Source organism: Procambarus clarkii, chromosome 44, assembly GCF_040958095.1.
Source record: "Procambarus clarkii isolate CNS0578487 chromosome 44, FALCON_Pclarkii_2.0, whole genome shotgun sequence".
Lineage (NCBI taxonomy): Eukaryota > Metazoa > Arthropoda > Malacostraca > Decapoda > Cambaridae > Procambarus > Procambarus clarkii.
The window spans coordinates 23,932,716-23,946,189 of record NC_091193.1 but is presented as its reverse complement, the minus strand read 5'-3'; the positions used below and the strand labels follow the sequence as shown (position 1 = coordinate 23,946,189).

The 13,474-nt window shown below is 47.8% G+C and overlaps 1 protein-coding gene across 3 annotated transcripts in view; it reads left to right on the top strand.

Moving 5' to 3' along the window:
- FucT6 (alpha-(1,6)-fucosyltransferase 8) overlaps positions 1-13,474 on the top strand; it is a 209,462-nt gene that overhangs the window by 170,748 nt on the left and 25,240 nt on the right. For all 3 annotated transcript variants that reach the window (XM_069300843.1, XM_069300842.1, XM_045725926.2), the window contains one exon: positions 7,968-8,107. In XM_069300843.1, the coding sequence (XP_069156944.1) occupies positions 7,968-8,107 (140 nt within the window). The remainder of the gene's footprint in view (positions 1-7,967; positions 8,108-13,474) is intronic.

The following is a 13,474-nucleotide window of genomic DNA, read 5'->3' as shown; positions in this document are numbered from 1 at the left end:
ACATCCCTTCGTTTTCGGGGCCAACATGAAGTTTGGAAAGTCAGACCCAGTGGAGGTTGCCGTGCTTCGAGATACGGGTGCTGACATAAGTATGGTGACCAGGAGTATTCTCCCCAAGGAATTTAATGATTCACCTGTGGGAGTGGTGAGGATACGCAGTGTGGGGGAGGAATACAGGTTGCCACTTCACGAAGTACAGCTGATTGCCGACTGCGGAGTCGAGAAAGCTATAGTAGCTGTAGCCCCTAAGTTACCCCTAGAGCATGTACAGATGGTGCTGGGTAATGACCTCGGAGGAGGCAGGATACAACCCGATTGGGCCAGGAGTGCCTATGTTGCAAGCAGCGGTACAACCCTGCCAGGTGAGGTATCGGTCGTTCCAGATGGGCGTGAGGAAGCCGACTTCGCCAGGGAAAACGTCGCCAGAGACGACGACAACGAGGGCGAGAGTGCAGAGAGGTCGTCGGAGGTTGTGGAAAACCCCGACGGGGACCTCCGGCTAAGCCTGATGATGCGTGTGGAGGAGTGGCGAGGAGCAGCTGTACAAACGCCTGGGGCGGTGAAGAGGCTGCAGACCGCACTCCCTCCATACAGAAACGTGAATAAAGTAAGCTCAGTGGATGAGCGAACGGCAGTGAGGGGCAGAGTGGAGGAGCCACGACGCAAGGCACCCTATGCCGGCCAGATGAATAGTGGTAGGTGCAAGATGAACCACCGTGGTGAGGTGAGCCACAGGGAGGTGGATGAGCCCAACCACGAACCGAAGAAGACGTCTGCAGGGAAGAGAATCTCATGGAGGAGTGAAGATGTTCGTCGGGAACGAAGGAGCGAGTGGTATAGGAAGGGCAATACGAAGAAAGCAGGGAATAGGTACACCCAGGGTAGGCGCCAGCCTAACCAGAGGGGCATTGGGCCATCGCAAAAGCCTAGTGTGGAAGAGAGGAAGCTGCTGGATGGAGTACAGGTTACAAGTGCCACTGTGAGGAGACAACGCACCTACGGGAGAAGAGGAACCGAGAAGAGAGAAGATTGGCGAAGAGGAGATCATGAGAGGAAACATGGAGTACCTGTAGGACGCAGTGGAAATGCAAGACTATCTCGGAGTGCACGACGCGGTGGAGGCGCTGCATGCACTGAATCTTACAGTGGTAACGAGCCGCGGGAGTACACTCGTAGCCACGGAGAGAGGATTTCTTGTAGGTGTTCAGGGAACACCCATCACACCCGGTACTATGCGAGGTGGAGATACAATGAGGCAAGTGACTGGCAAGGTGGTACGAGCCACGTCACCAACTGGAGGAGTGACACTTCAGGAACGGAGGGAGCAAGAGTATAGATTGCCCTCTTGAGTGCTGCTCTTCCGATATGACTCTTATTTTAAGGGGAGGGGTATGTTACGGTGCCCTCTCCTATTTCTTTCGTTTGCCGGCTTAAAGAGTCATATCAGCTCTCCCTACTGATTCTCTGAGGTTCAGGGAGTCTAATGATATATGTGGCGACCAGACCGGCTGCCATTTTATGGAAGGAGGTTATATTATAAGTTGTAAATAAAGGAAAATTGGCGCCCTGTTATAAAATGAAACAGTATCCCCTACGGCAGATATGACCTTTTGGAAGGGAGACAAGCCGATCGCGGATTGGCCGACGTAGGTCGCGGGCGACAAATCAGGGCCCGCCAGGACGTCACCGAGTGCCCCGGGCGGCGCCAACGTCAGAGTTGTACTGACCGTGGAAGCGACAGGACGCGCCTCGGTCTGCTCTCAAAGATTGGAGGCTCTGCAAGCCTTGTTCAGTGGATTGAGCTGGCCTGCGCAGCCTACCACAGTGATTGGAGACCCTGCGCTTCTGGGAAGCAAAAGAGGAACCAAGTTCAGTGAGCAGAGAAGTGCCCAAACTTGGAAAATAGTCGGCGACGACGCTGGGCGGCGCCGCTGGCTGGACGTTGAGGTCTGGAAGGTGGGCGAGCAAGCTAGCTGTGACTGGGGTCACATCCACTGAGAATCTTGGAAGGACGACACCGTGCCTAGGACAAGGAGCGACGCCCTGTGGGAGAGGCGAGTGTGGGGAAAAATAGTGATTAGCTCAGCGCCCATCGATGAACCAGGATTGGGGCAGCTGAATCTCAGGGATTGGAACGGCGACGACGCGAAGGCTTCACGACACCTGAGGACCTGTGGAACGCCCTGGATCGTCGAGGATCGACCCAAGGAAGCGTGGGAACCTCACACCATCGAGGGACAGGCGTCGTGAGCCAGGAGTGTAAGGTAGATCATTTTTCCCTCCCATTACCCCTTGTATGAGTAGGCTAGTTAGGCCACAATATTTACTCGTGTATGTGGCAGCAAGACTTTATTACTTTAATAGTAGAGTAGGCTGCAAGGCAGCTTGTGTCCAGGACTGTCAGAGAGGACAGTGTGTACGGATGACAGGACAGTGAAGGAGAGGTGCCGACGTGGTGAAGAGGCCCTCCTGTGAGAGTGTGAAACTCCTGCCCTTCTGCCCAGTTGAAGGAGAGTTGGAGGTCGTGGAAGAAGAGGCTGACGATCTCCAGACTCATTATCCATATTCCATATTCATGTATTACTTGTGATTGTGTGTGTGTGTGTTCATGTAATTTGCGTCAGTAAATCCACACATTTTATTACTGTGTTTGAGTGTGCCTCCATTTGTGATATTTCTCTATGAGCATACATTTCTGGCTACAAACGATATATGATACACCCACTGAACTGCATTGCTGGGGTGCAGATATAATAACCCAGCTGGCGACCTTGCTAAGAGGAAGATAGAGAAGACAGGCGGGAAAGGAGTTCCTGCAACCTTTTTTTGTCTGGCAGGCAAGACTCAGGGAGGTTATGGTTATAGGTAAGCCTGAGTCTTCCTTCACTCCCCCACGGGTCTAGGCCGGAACTGTTAACAGCAGTTTCCCCGTGGTTGACTGAAGGGCTTCCAGGGTGAATCAGTGGCACCCCTTTGTGGTGGAAGCAAAGACCTGCGGAGGTGGGCATTGTTGGTCCTATCTTGTGTGACCAAGGAGACTCCGGTGAATCCAGGGAGTCGGAGGGGCTGAGTATTTGGGCCTTTTGAGCCCCTAGCAGCCGAGTGTTAGCAGAGCCCCGGACCGCCCACCCCCACGTGACAATATGTATTCTGTAATCTGTAACACAATGTTATAAATAAATATTTTATAATGTATGAAATAATAAAAATTAGGGGTGGTAGAAGAAAATATTCAACAGGTGTTCAGAGAGAATCTGCAAGTTCTTCTCTAAATGCCTTTTATTCTTCTCCAAGGCTGTGGGTCCTCACAATTGCCCCAGAAGGGGGTGCCACGTCAAGTTGTATCAGTAAAATGACAATTGCAATAGCCTTAAAATCTTTTGAGTCATAAGCAGGGAAGGACAATTGGACACCTATCCTTAGCTGCTGTTCTCCTGTCTTCCAGTGGTATAGTAATTTGGGTCCTAGTTTTAAATAGATTAGTTTTACAGTGGAAAACTTTACCTTGCTAGTTTTCCTTGGAAAACTAGCAGGGTAAGGTTTAAGGTTAGTTGTAGGAAGGGAGAGCTCTAAATTAGTAAAAAGGAATTTGAAATACATGTGAAAATAAAATAAAATATGCTAAGGTCTTATAATTATTGACTTAACGTTATTGTATTCATTACTCTCAATTTATTTTACAGTAAAGTACTGAATAAACATTCATTAATATTTTTGAGAGGGATATATATGCCTAATACTCTAGCTTCCTGTCAGTCTTATTGGGTTCTTTGCCATTTTTAATTGGCTTAAATCTCTTGGCTGATCTGTTCATACAACTCAGTTTAGCCTTCTTCCATCTTTGTCCATCTTGCGCTATTGTTGAACCTGCCTGTTCATTAGATGCAGTGTTAGACTATTACTGCTAATTTTAAATTACCTGCTCCTCTTATTTGTTTAACTTTTAGGACTCGTTTTCTTGTCCCACGCCACTGGCAGTCGATTCAGTGAGCTTCGTAAATTGCTGAAGTGGTTATAGTTTGTGGTGTCGAGTAGAGATGCTATGTTTGTTCAACTTCATCTAAATTCTAAGTTTTCAGTTAAAACTGAGACTTACATTTTGCTGGTATCTAATTCTTGTTAAGGTTTGATTCCTGCATCCTGATGTCTACCATACACTTGTCCAGTCATTACTCTGACACTACTTACAGTCCTTGCACCATGTTAGTTCTGACTCCATTTTTGTCAACCCTTTGCATTATGCTTCCGTGTACTGAACCTTACATATTTTTTTTTTTTATTCTATCAATGATGGCTTAAATTAAGTTAGTCACAAGCCTGACCAAGAGTCCAGATTTATGATTTGGCATTCTTGGCTATGTCTTGTGCTGAGATCTATGCCTGAGGATTTTGAAAGCCCAACCAAGTCTTTACAGAAAAGATAGCTACCAAAAACTTCTTCACCTGCATCGATGGTTTGTGGCTAAATGTCATTAGGCTAATCCTGCATTAGTTTTCATTTGACCTGCTGCTGCTCTCTGGCTAGCCCAATCCTTTTTTCTGGGGAGAGCCCCTTCGGCTCCCCGGAGCTTATCCAGGCTGATATGGAACTATTAGAATTTGGCATCAGTCAGTGTGAATGGAGTTCTTAGGTCTACTGGGGACCAAAAGCCGGAACCTGCCCCCTCCCCCAAGAGAGTCACGAGGAGCAATTGCCTATAGAAATGCACATGTGATTTGGAGCATTCCATATCTGCCATCAACCGGGTCAGGCACCCAGAAAGGTAAGCATTTCAAAACAAACCCCTATTCTGGTTGAAACTACTACTAAAATTCAAATGGGTGGACAGAACTCCCCAAAGAAAAACAAGCAAACAAGCATGATGTCACCATGTGCCACGTTGCTGTCTGCGCAGTTCCCCCCCTCCCCCCTTCCCGGGAAGGGGGAGCCCCAGATCCTCATGCTGGCTATCCACACCTCAGTTCTTGGCTGAGGTGTTTCAGGCTTGGCCATGTGACTCCAGCTCCTGTTTCTTGTCTCATTGCTGTGCCTTGTGTTTAGTGCTGTCTTCAGGGTGGTGCGTGAGCCAGGAGTAATCTTCACAGGTACTCAGACTGCATGTGCTTAGGGTTCCCTTCCGTAAGTGCCCTGTAAGTACCACCCTTGGGGCTTGGGGTTATCTTCCACAAGTCACCTTGGGGTCTACCTCTGTTGGTCTTTTGCTGCTTGGTAACTGACCACCCTGAGTGTGCTGGGGGGGGGGGGGGGTTTCCTCCTCCCTTGTTTACCTTAAGGTAAGGGGTAGTTTGCACTGGTAGGGATGCAGGGTACTGCACAGCTAGTTATCACCTATTATAGTGGCCAGCTCTGTTCTGCCTGGGTACGTTGTCCCCTTGAAGGGTTTTTCTTGTGTTTTTATTTTCCTGCCTAGTGGGGGTCTGCCTTTGGTTCATTGCCCCCCTATCTATACTGTATTAGGTTTCAATACATATGTGTTTCTGGGTGGTACCCCCTGCTAGGCCCCTGTTAGTGGACACATCCCGGGGGTTCAGCTTTTAAAGGTTTGATTGGTAGACTTGGGTGCCAGTTTGCAGTACCCTGCCTGAGCTTACTCTTAGCGACACCAGTCTAAGAGCCCTGGAAACCCCACGGTGGCACAAGGGGTCCGATGAATGCAACCCCCTGGGTCCCCCTCTTGCCTTGTGTGAGTTTGAGGGTTGCTCTGTCCCCTTGTTTCAGGGTGACTCTCACTGTTTTTGCCTCTGTCATGCTGCCTGTTGGGTTGGTGACACCTTTGACGCAGAGTCCTGTGAGATTTGTTGCTTGTTCGTGACTCAATTCACCCAGTCCTCTAATGACTTAATCTGGGCGCAGGTGGCTCAGGCATTGCATGTTAGATTTAGGTTGCTGCAATGCGCTAGGTTGATTGCTACCCTGGAAGCCCCGAGGCTGCCCTGTTTTGCTTATAAGGACCCGGACTTGGGGGTGTTGTTCGCTTCAGCCTTGGTTCAGTCCGCACCCCCCCTCATTCTTCCCTTGCTGTGGTTCATTATGGACCCCCCCCTGCTTCCGGCTCTGAAGTGTCTGAGGGTTTCGGGGTTGGGGGAGGGTTTAGAAGGTTCTGGACTCGAGCAGTTTCAGGGGTTTCCCCTTCCAAGGGGGGGGGGGGGGGGGAAGGGGCGACTGAGGCATTCTAGTTGGTTCCTCCAGCCGTGGCAACAGGGTCTGACCAGTGGGCCCCCTTCCTTCCTGCCTTTCTGGTTGCCCCAGTTTTTTCTTGGGAGGCCGGGGCTTTGGAGGACGACTCAGCCCCCAGGTCATAGCTTGGAGGTTCCCAGGGTTGGGTAGGGGCTGACTTGGAGGCCTTGGGCCCCATTGGACCCCGCCTGGGTTTTCCTACCCTCTGAGCGGGGGTTGGAGTGGGGGAAAACCCCACAAGGAGTGGGGTTTTCTCCCCCCCCCCCCCCCCTTTGCGTATGAGTTGGATTTGGCATCGGCTCCTCCCTAAGTTTGGTTCCATGTCCCTTCGGGTCTGTCGGTTCCATTCTTCCGGAGGTTTTCGGCTTCCCACGTCGAAAGGTGCGGGCAGCCATTGTGGCTTACCTCCTGCGCGACGCAGATTATGCCTCTGTAATGGATCTGTCTTTTTTTCAGGTTTGGGTCTTCGTCTTCATCCTAGGTTCGTTATGAGGTTCTGAAGTTGTCCTGGCTAGCGGACTGCACTGCATTGTCATTAGATGTATGGAGTACTTTCTGTCGCATCCGCACCCTTGAGTGGCACGAGGCGTTGATGGTGATCCAGGTTTATCCGAGGGGCAAATTCAAGCACCTCAATGCATGTTTGTTCGCCCCTGCCTTTCAGCGGAATGTTGGGATGGTTCAGCTTCACTTGCAGGTTTCCTCCCTTTTGGCTGCCCTGGTGGCAGAAGACTTGCACACTCATGGCCTGCTGGCTTCAGTCTTGCAGTTCTTTTTCATCCTGGAGCTGTCTTTGGATTGGCTTCACGAGGATGTAGAAGTGCTGGGGGGCAATTCCTGGGTCTGGTGCCTTGGTCTCGGTGGTGTGTGCATCATCTGCGCTGCTGGTGATGTTTGTACTGATCCTGTGGGATGTGGTGTCAGTTTTTCGCTTCGTGTCTCACGTGTTGGCATTTGGTGCTCACTTCCTCATTGGAATCTGCTTAGGGACCTGGCCCTTAAGTTTCCGTCACCTTCTTGTTCCTTGCTGTTTGTGGAGTCTGCGATTGGGCATTCTGATTGTGCCATTGCACTGTATAAACATCAGAGGTCCACAGTTGTTCAAATGTCCTACCAGCGACTATAAGAAATATTGCCGGAACAACCGTAGACATCTTCAAGATAAAACTAGACTGTTTTCTAAAAAAAGTGCCGGACCACTCTGTTTGGTCCAACAGCCTGGTGGACCAAACTCTCAGAAGTCAAGCCTGGCCTTTGGCTGGGCTTGGGGAGCAGAAGAACTCCCAGAACCCCATCAAGCAGGTATCAAGCAGGCAGTTTCTGCAGGCAGCCTCTTCTAGTTGTCATCCGATGTCGGACTTGTTGGTCCTTCGGCGGTCCCGAGGGGGTTCCTCCCGGAAGTCGGGGGTATGCTTGGGCGTGGTCGAAATAATGATGTCCATCAGGTGGGTTTCCCATCTGTTCCCAGTCCCGAAATAGGACTGTGTGGACCTGCGGTTCTTTCTGGACTTCTGGACCTGCGGTTCATCCTAGCCCTTTTATATCCCTATATACAGGGCCACATAAAACACTCCTGGTGACACTAGTGTAGACCGTTTTCTACCGGACTGTTATGATCCTTGTCCATAGGACACAGCAAATATTATCTTGTGCAACACCAGAAAGATATAGCTGTAAAAGTTGCATTTCATATTCACCCAAAGGTATATTTTGGGGGTATTTCACCTAATTGTATGGGAGATGTAAACTTCATGAGTGCTTCTTGTGCTTCAAATTATTTTTCTTTCAGGTATGTCGAATAGCATATGAAATAATGCAAAGTATCCATCCAGATGCCTCCAGTTACTACAGATCCTTGGATGATGTTTACTACTATGGTGGGCAGAATGCTCACAATCAAAGAGCCCGATTTCCGCACACTCCACGAAGGTAATTTGGTATTTTAGTGTTCGTCATAATTGATATCAGTTTGGCACAGAGTTATATAACTTAGATTTTTCATGAAGAAAGACTGATAAAGTCTTCAGGCCATAACTGTTTAAGTTTTAAAATGTAAGTACATTTCAAATAAAAGATTAATGTAATACAGAATATAAATCTTTATGTCCATGTCATTACAGGTATTTAAAATTCACAATATGATGATTGTCACTTTGTTCATTTGTGCATGAAGGTCCTCTCCAAAAGCTGCGGCCATATTTCTATTTGGCATTCCACAATTTACTCATTATGTACAGCTGTTATAGCATTGCACATATATATCTAACAAAACTCTGCCTAGGTGCAAAAGATTCCTCAGGCATGCATTTTACACACACACAAGGAATGTGATGAATAGTATTAATAAATGTTATATACAGTATTATTGAAATAATACAGTAGCTGAGTATGAATTTATTCAAGTTCCAACACGCTGTATCTGCTGACATTGCATTGATTTTGTACAGAAGGATTCATTTCACAGATTTCTCCTTTCACAGGTTTCCAAATGCTTTTGTTTGGCAGTTATGTATATGCTGCTGTTATTCTACTTGTGTAGTACTAGTGTTACATCCACACCCAGGTTCTATTCCTCCGACTCTTACTGCTGTCTCTCTCTCTTATACTGGACTGTTCATCTCGACTATTCTTCCTTCTCTGAAACTTCATTATGGTACTTTACATATTTTGGGATTGAACTTTAACAGCCACTTGTCCACCCAATCCTGCAGCTTATCTAGGTCTTCTTTTAGTATCTTGTGTTCATCTTCAGTCCTTGCCCTTTTCATTAGATTTGTATAGTATGTAAACATTGTTATGGAGGGTCCTACATCTTTTGGATGGTCATTCATGTAAATCAGGAACTTGGTCCTTGGTCTCCATGTACCAAGCAGGGGCCCCAATTGCCATTTTCTGGGGGGAGCCCCGTCGGCTCCCTGGAGCTATCCAGGCTGAATGGATATGTATAACTTTCTGGCATCAGTCAAAGTGCTAGGAGTTCTTGCCTACCGGGGACCACAAGCCAGAACCTGGCCCCCTCAGAGAGGCACGAGGAGCAATGGCCTATAGAAACCCCCTTGTGGTTGGGAGCATTCTATGTCTGCCATTGACCGGGACAGGCACCCAGAAAGGTAGGCGCCCCAAAAGAAACCCCTATTCTGGTGAAAATATTGCTACTGAAAGCCGAACGAGTGGACAGAACTCCCCAAACAAAATTATCAAACTAGCATGACGTCATCACGTCGCTGCACCACCGTCTGCGCAACCCCACCCTCCCCGAGAGGGGAAAAGGGGAGCCCCAGACCCTCCACGCCGGCGATCCAACTGGCAGTTCTTGGCTGATGGTATTACTGGCTGGTCGAGTGCCTCTGGCTCCGGTTTTTGTTTCAGTTCTGTGCCTTGTGGTGTGGACTGTCTCTACCGGTGGGGTGTGAGCCAGGAGTAAGATTCCACGGTACTCAGGCTGCATGTGCCTAGGGCTATCTTCCCTAGGTGCCCTGTAAGTACTGCCCTTGGGGCTTGGGGCCACCTTCCACAAGTCACCTTGGGTTCTGCCTCCACTGTGTCCTTTACTGCTTGGTACTGGGCTGCCCTTGGAGTCGGCTGGGGGTTTGTTGCCCTGGTTTGTCTCTGGGTAGGTGGTAGTTTTCGTCACTGGTAGGGGCGCGGGGTACTGCACAGCTAGTTTTCACCATAACAGCGGCCGGCTCTGTTCTGCCTGGGTACGTTGTCCTCTTACGAGGTTTTTCTTTTGTTTTTGCCTGGTGGGGGTCTGTTTTTGTGGTCCCCCATTCCTTTTCTAGGTGATTTCTTTTGATTCCTTCTGTTGGTGGTACTCCCCGCTTGGCCCCATGAGTGAACACGTCCCGGGGGTTCAGCTTTAGCAGTTTGTTGGTAGTATTGGGCGCCGGTTCGCAGTACCCTGCCTGGGCTTCCCTTAGCGTGTACCAATGGCTCAGGGCCCGGGAAAACTACACATGGGCTCCGTGGTCCTATAGGTGTGTCCCCGGAGTCCCTCTCGCGTCCTACGAGTTTGTCGGTTGATTTGTCCCCTTGTCTCAGGGTGACACTCACTGGTTGTGCCTCCGCCATGCTGGTTGTTGGGGTCATTGTTTTTTTTTTTTTTTTTGACCCGGAGTCATACGGCGAGTGTTGTCGGTACGTGCTCACTTTCACCCAGGCCACTGGTCATGTTAATCGGGTGCAGGCGGCTGCAGCGTTGCTTGCTGGTTGTAGATTGTTGCAACGCTCTTGGTTGTTTGCGGCCCCGGATGCCCCGAGGCTGCCCCGTTTTGGTGGTTGGGGTCCGGACTTGGGGTGGGGGTAGCTTCGGCTCTAGCTCCTTCCGTTCCTTGTCCTTCCCCTTCTGTTCTACACACTTCCTCCCTTGCTTCCTGCTCCGAACCATAGGAGGGTTTCGGGGTTGGGGCGGGGTCTGGTTGGGTTGAGACTCTGGCGGTCTCGGGGGTTTCCTCTTTCGGGGTGGCGGCGGAGGCATTCGAGTCGGTTCCTCTAGCCGTGCTGTATGGGTCTGACTAGTGGGCTCCCTTCCTTAGCGTTTGCACGGCTGCCCCAGCTTTTCCTTGTCAAGCTAAGGCTTTGGGAGTGTGCGGCTCGGCCCTGGGTCATGCTGTCGAGGTTCCCGGGGTTAGGAAGGGGTTGGCTGGGGGGCCTCGGCCCCGTTTGCCCCTCTTGGGTCCTTGTACCTTTGGTGAGGGGCTGGCAGTTCCTCAGAGTGGGGTTGTTCCTTCCCTCTGTGTTCCTGTTGTTTTCGGGTATACCGCTCCCTGGGTTCGGTTCCGTGTTCCTTCGGGTTCGTCGGTCCTGTTGTTCCTGGGGCTGTGTTGCGCCCTCTTTTCCTTACCCTTTTTGCTCTTACGTTGCGATACTGTTCCGAAAAAAAAAAATCTAATGTTTGTCCAGGTAAGGTACAGTATTACAATACAGTTTATGAAAACTATTGTACAGTAAAATTACTGCAACTTTAATTTTAACACTATGTACACACTTAAATTTAACACTTGTTAAATTTAAGTTCACACCACACGATGTTTTTAGATGTTTGCATCAACTTTGCTGCTGCTTGCTGCTGCTATGGCTTCAGCTGCTTCTGAGCTGGTGCTGGCTGCTGTTGTACCAGTGCTGGGTACGGCTGTGTTCATGCTGGGTACGGCTGTGTTCATGCTGGGTACGGCTGTTCTCGTGCTGGGTACGGCTGTGCTCGTGCTGGTTGATTTTCTGCTACAAGTTCTTGCAAAATACTGATTAATTTTTGGCATTAATAAGGCAATATTAGTAAGCCCCTGAGACATTTTGTTGTATACGATACAGCAGTAGTCAAAAAATGGTAAATTTCACGATTATTCTTCCTCTGGCGGTTAAATACTGTATTTACTAAGGGCACTGGGTGCATACTGTATGAACGCAGACTAGGTCTATATGTACACCCTACAGCAGGCTGGTGTTTAAGCCAGATCCGGTAACTTAAATTTCTCTCAAATATTCGATTTACATCAAATTATATCATTTTGGGTTATATATTTAGTTTAGCAACATTATTATGATAATAAGAGCTATAAAAAATACTTAATTTAGAACTGATTAATTAATTTTATTATTTCGAAGCCGTAGGTCACTGAACTGTGGCGACAAAATCAAACAAAACAAGCACGGTCTTGTGTTTGATTTCCAGTAACATAAATTTCTCTCAAATATTGGATATACATCAAATTATGTATTTTTGGGTTATATATTTAGTTTAGCAACATTATTATGATAATAAGAGCTATAAAAATACTTATTTTAGAACTGATTTATTAATTTTATTATTTTGAAGCCGTAGGTCGCTGAACTATGGCGACGAAATTGAACAAAACAAGCACGGTGTTGTGTGTTCATGGATTAGACCTGTCCACTCGGTGAGCCACCAATAACATGAATAATTTCTCAAATAGCAGATATCTATCAGATTACAGTATATTTTTTGGTTTTATTTAGTTTAGTTTAATTAGGATAATAGAGTTATTAAAACACCAGTTTCAGAAATGATTTATTAATCTGAAACGTTCAAAGTCATGGGTTATTGAACTATGACGACACAGACGAAAGTGAGTGAAACCTCACTGTAAAGGGAAGTTTACAATACAGTATGCCCTTATCTGTCCACCCTCACTCATCTTGTTTCATTACAGAAAATGTATATAAGAAGATTTCAACACATTAGCTAGCTATTCACGCTTCGGCCTTTAAATTAATTTACAAAGATACGTGTGACACAAATCAGTGAACGAAAATCATTGAAACTCAGTCGTTCACTTGTGTGGACCACTCTGGCTGATGTTTGGTTAACACTTTCGCGCTCCCTGGGAATAGGCTGACGGTAAGCCCTAAGTGGGCCGTTCGTGTCGGCCTACTGCGCGTCAGCACTAAAATGTTTATAATCTTTTCGGGGTGGGGAGCTTAATTTTGGCGGCATGTATTTAAATTTGGTATCATTGTGTTCGCGAGAGAATGCTCTAGAGGAATATATATATTAAATGTCACCAAAGACAACATGAGAACCACACCGAATAACAAACTGTGGCGGTCGTTAGCTGTGAGCGTAAAACCGGGCATCAATGTTTACGATGTTTTTATGTTTGCGAACCCCAGAATTATTATTCGTGGTTTATTTTGGTATCATTGTGACCGCAATAAAATTCCCTACACGGACATATAAATATACACAATAAATAATGGTGTCGCCCCACCCACAGGAATGTGGGAAGTTGGCTTAGGGTTACCCGCCGGAGCGCGCCCAGCTGCACATGCGCTCAACCACAACTGAAAAGTTTATACGCTCCTCATGTCTGTGACCCTCATTTTCGATGTACGTGTTTTTTTTTGGTATCACTGTGTAGCTAATGAAATGTACTATAAGAACATATGTATAACATTTCACCAAAGCTAACATTAGGCGACCAGCAACCAAAGAACTGCGTGCTTTGTTTCGCGCTCACGCTAAACTCCGCTAAACTCTCCCTATATGTTGCTACTCTGATTGTGTTTATCAAGTCAAAACTTGTTGCATATGGTTTTGTTTGGTATCACGGTGATCGCAATAAAATTGCCTACACAGACATATGCATAAAAGTGGGTTACACGTGCGCGCCTCACCCCCAAACACCCCCAAACACGTCGATGCCTCACCCGCCCAAACACCCGTTTCCACGCCCGGTACACCCAATACACCCGACAAACAAAAATATTGTTCCAATGGAAGTTTTTGTGCTACATTGTTCATTTTGGTGTCAAAATACTCGCAAGAAGATGCACTAT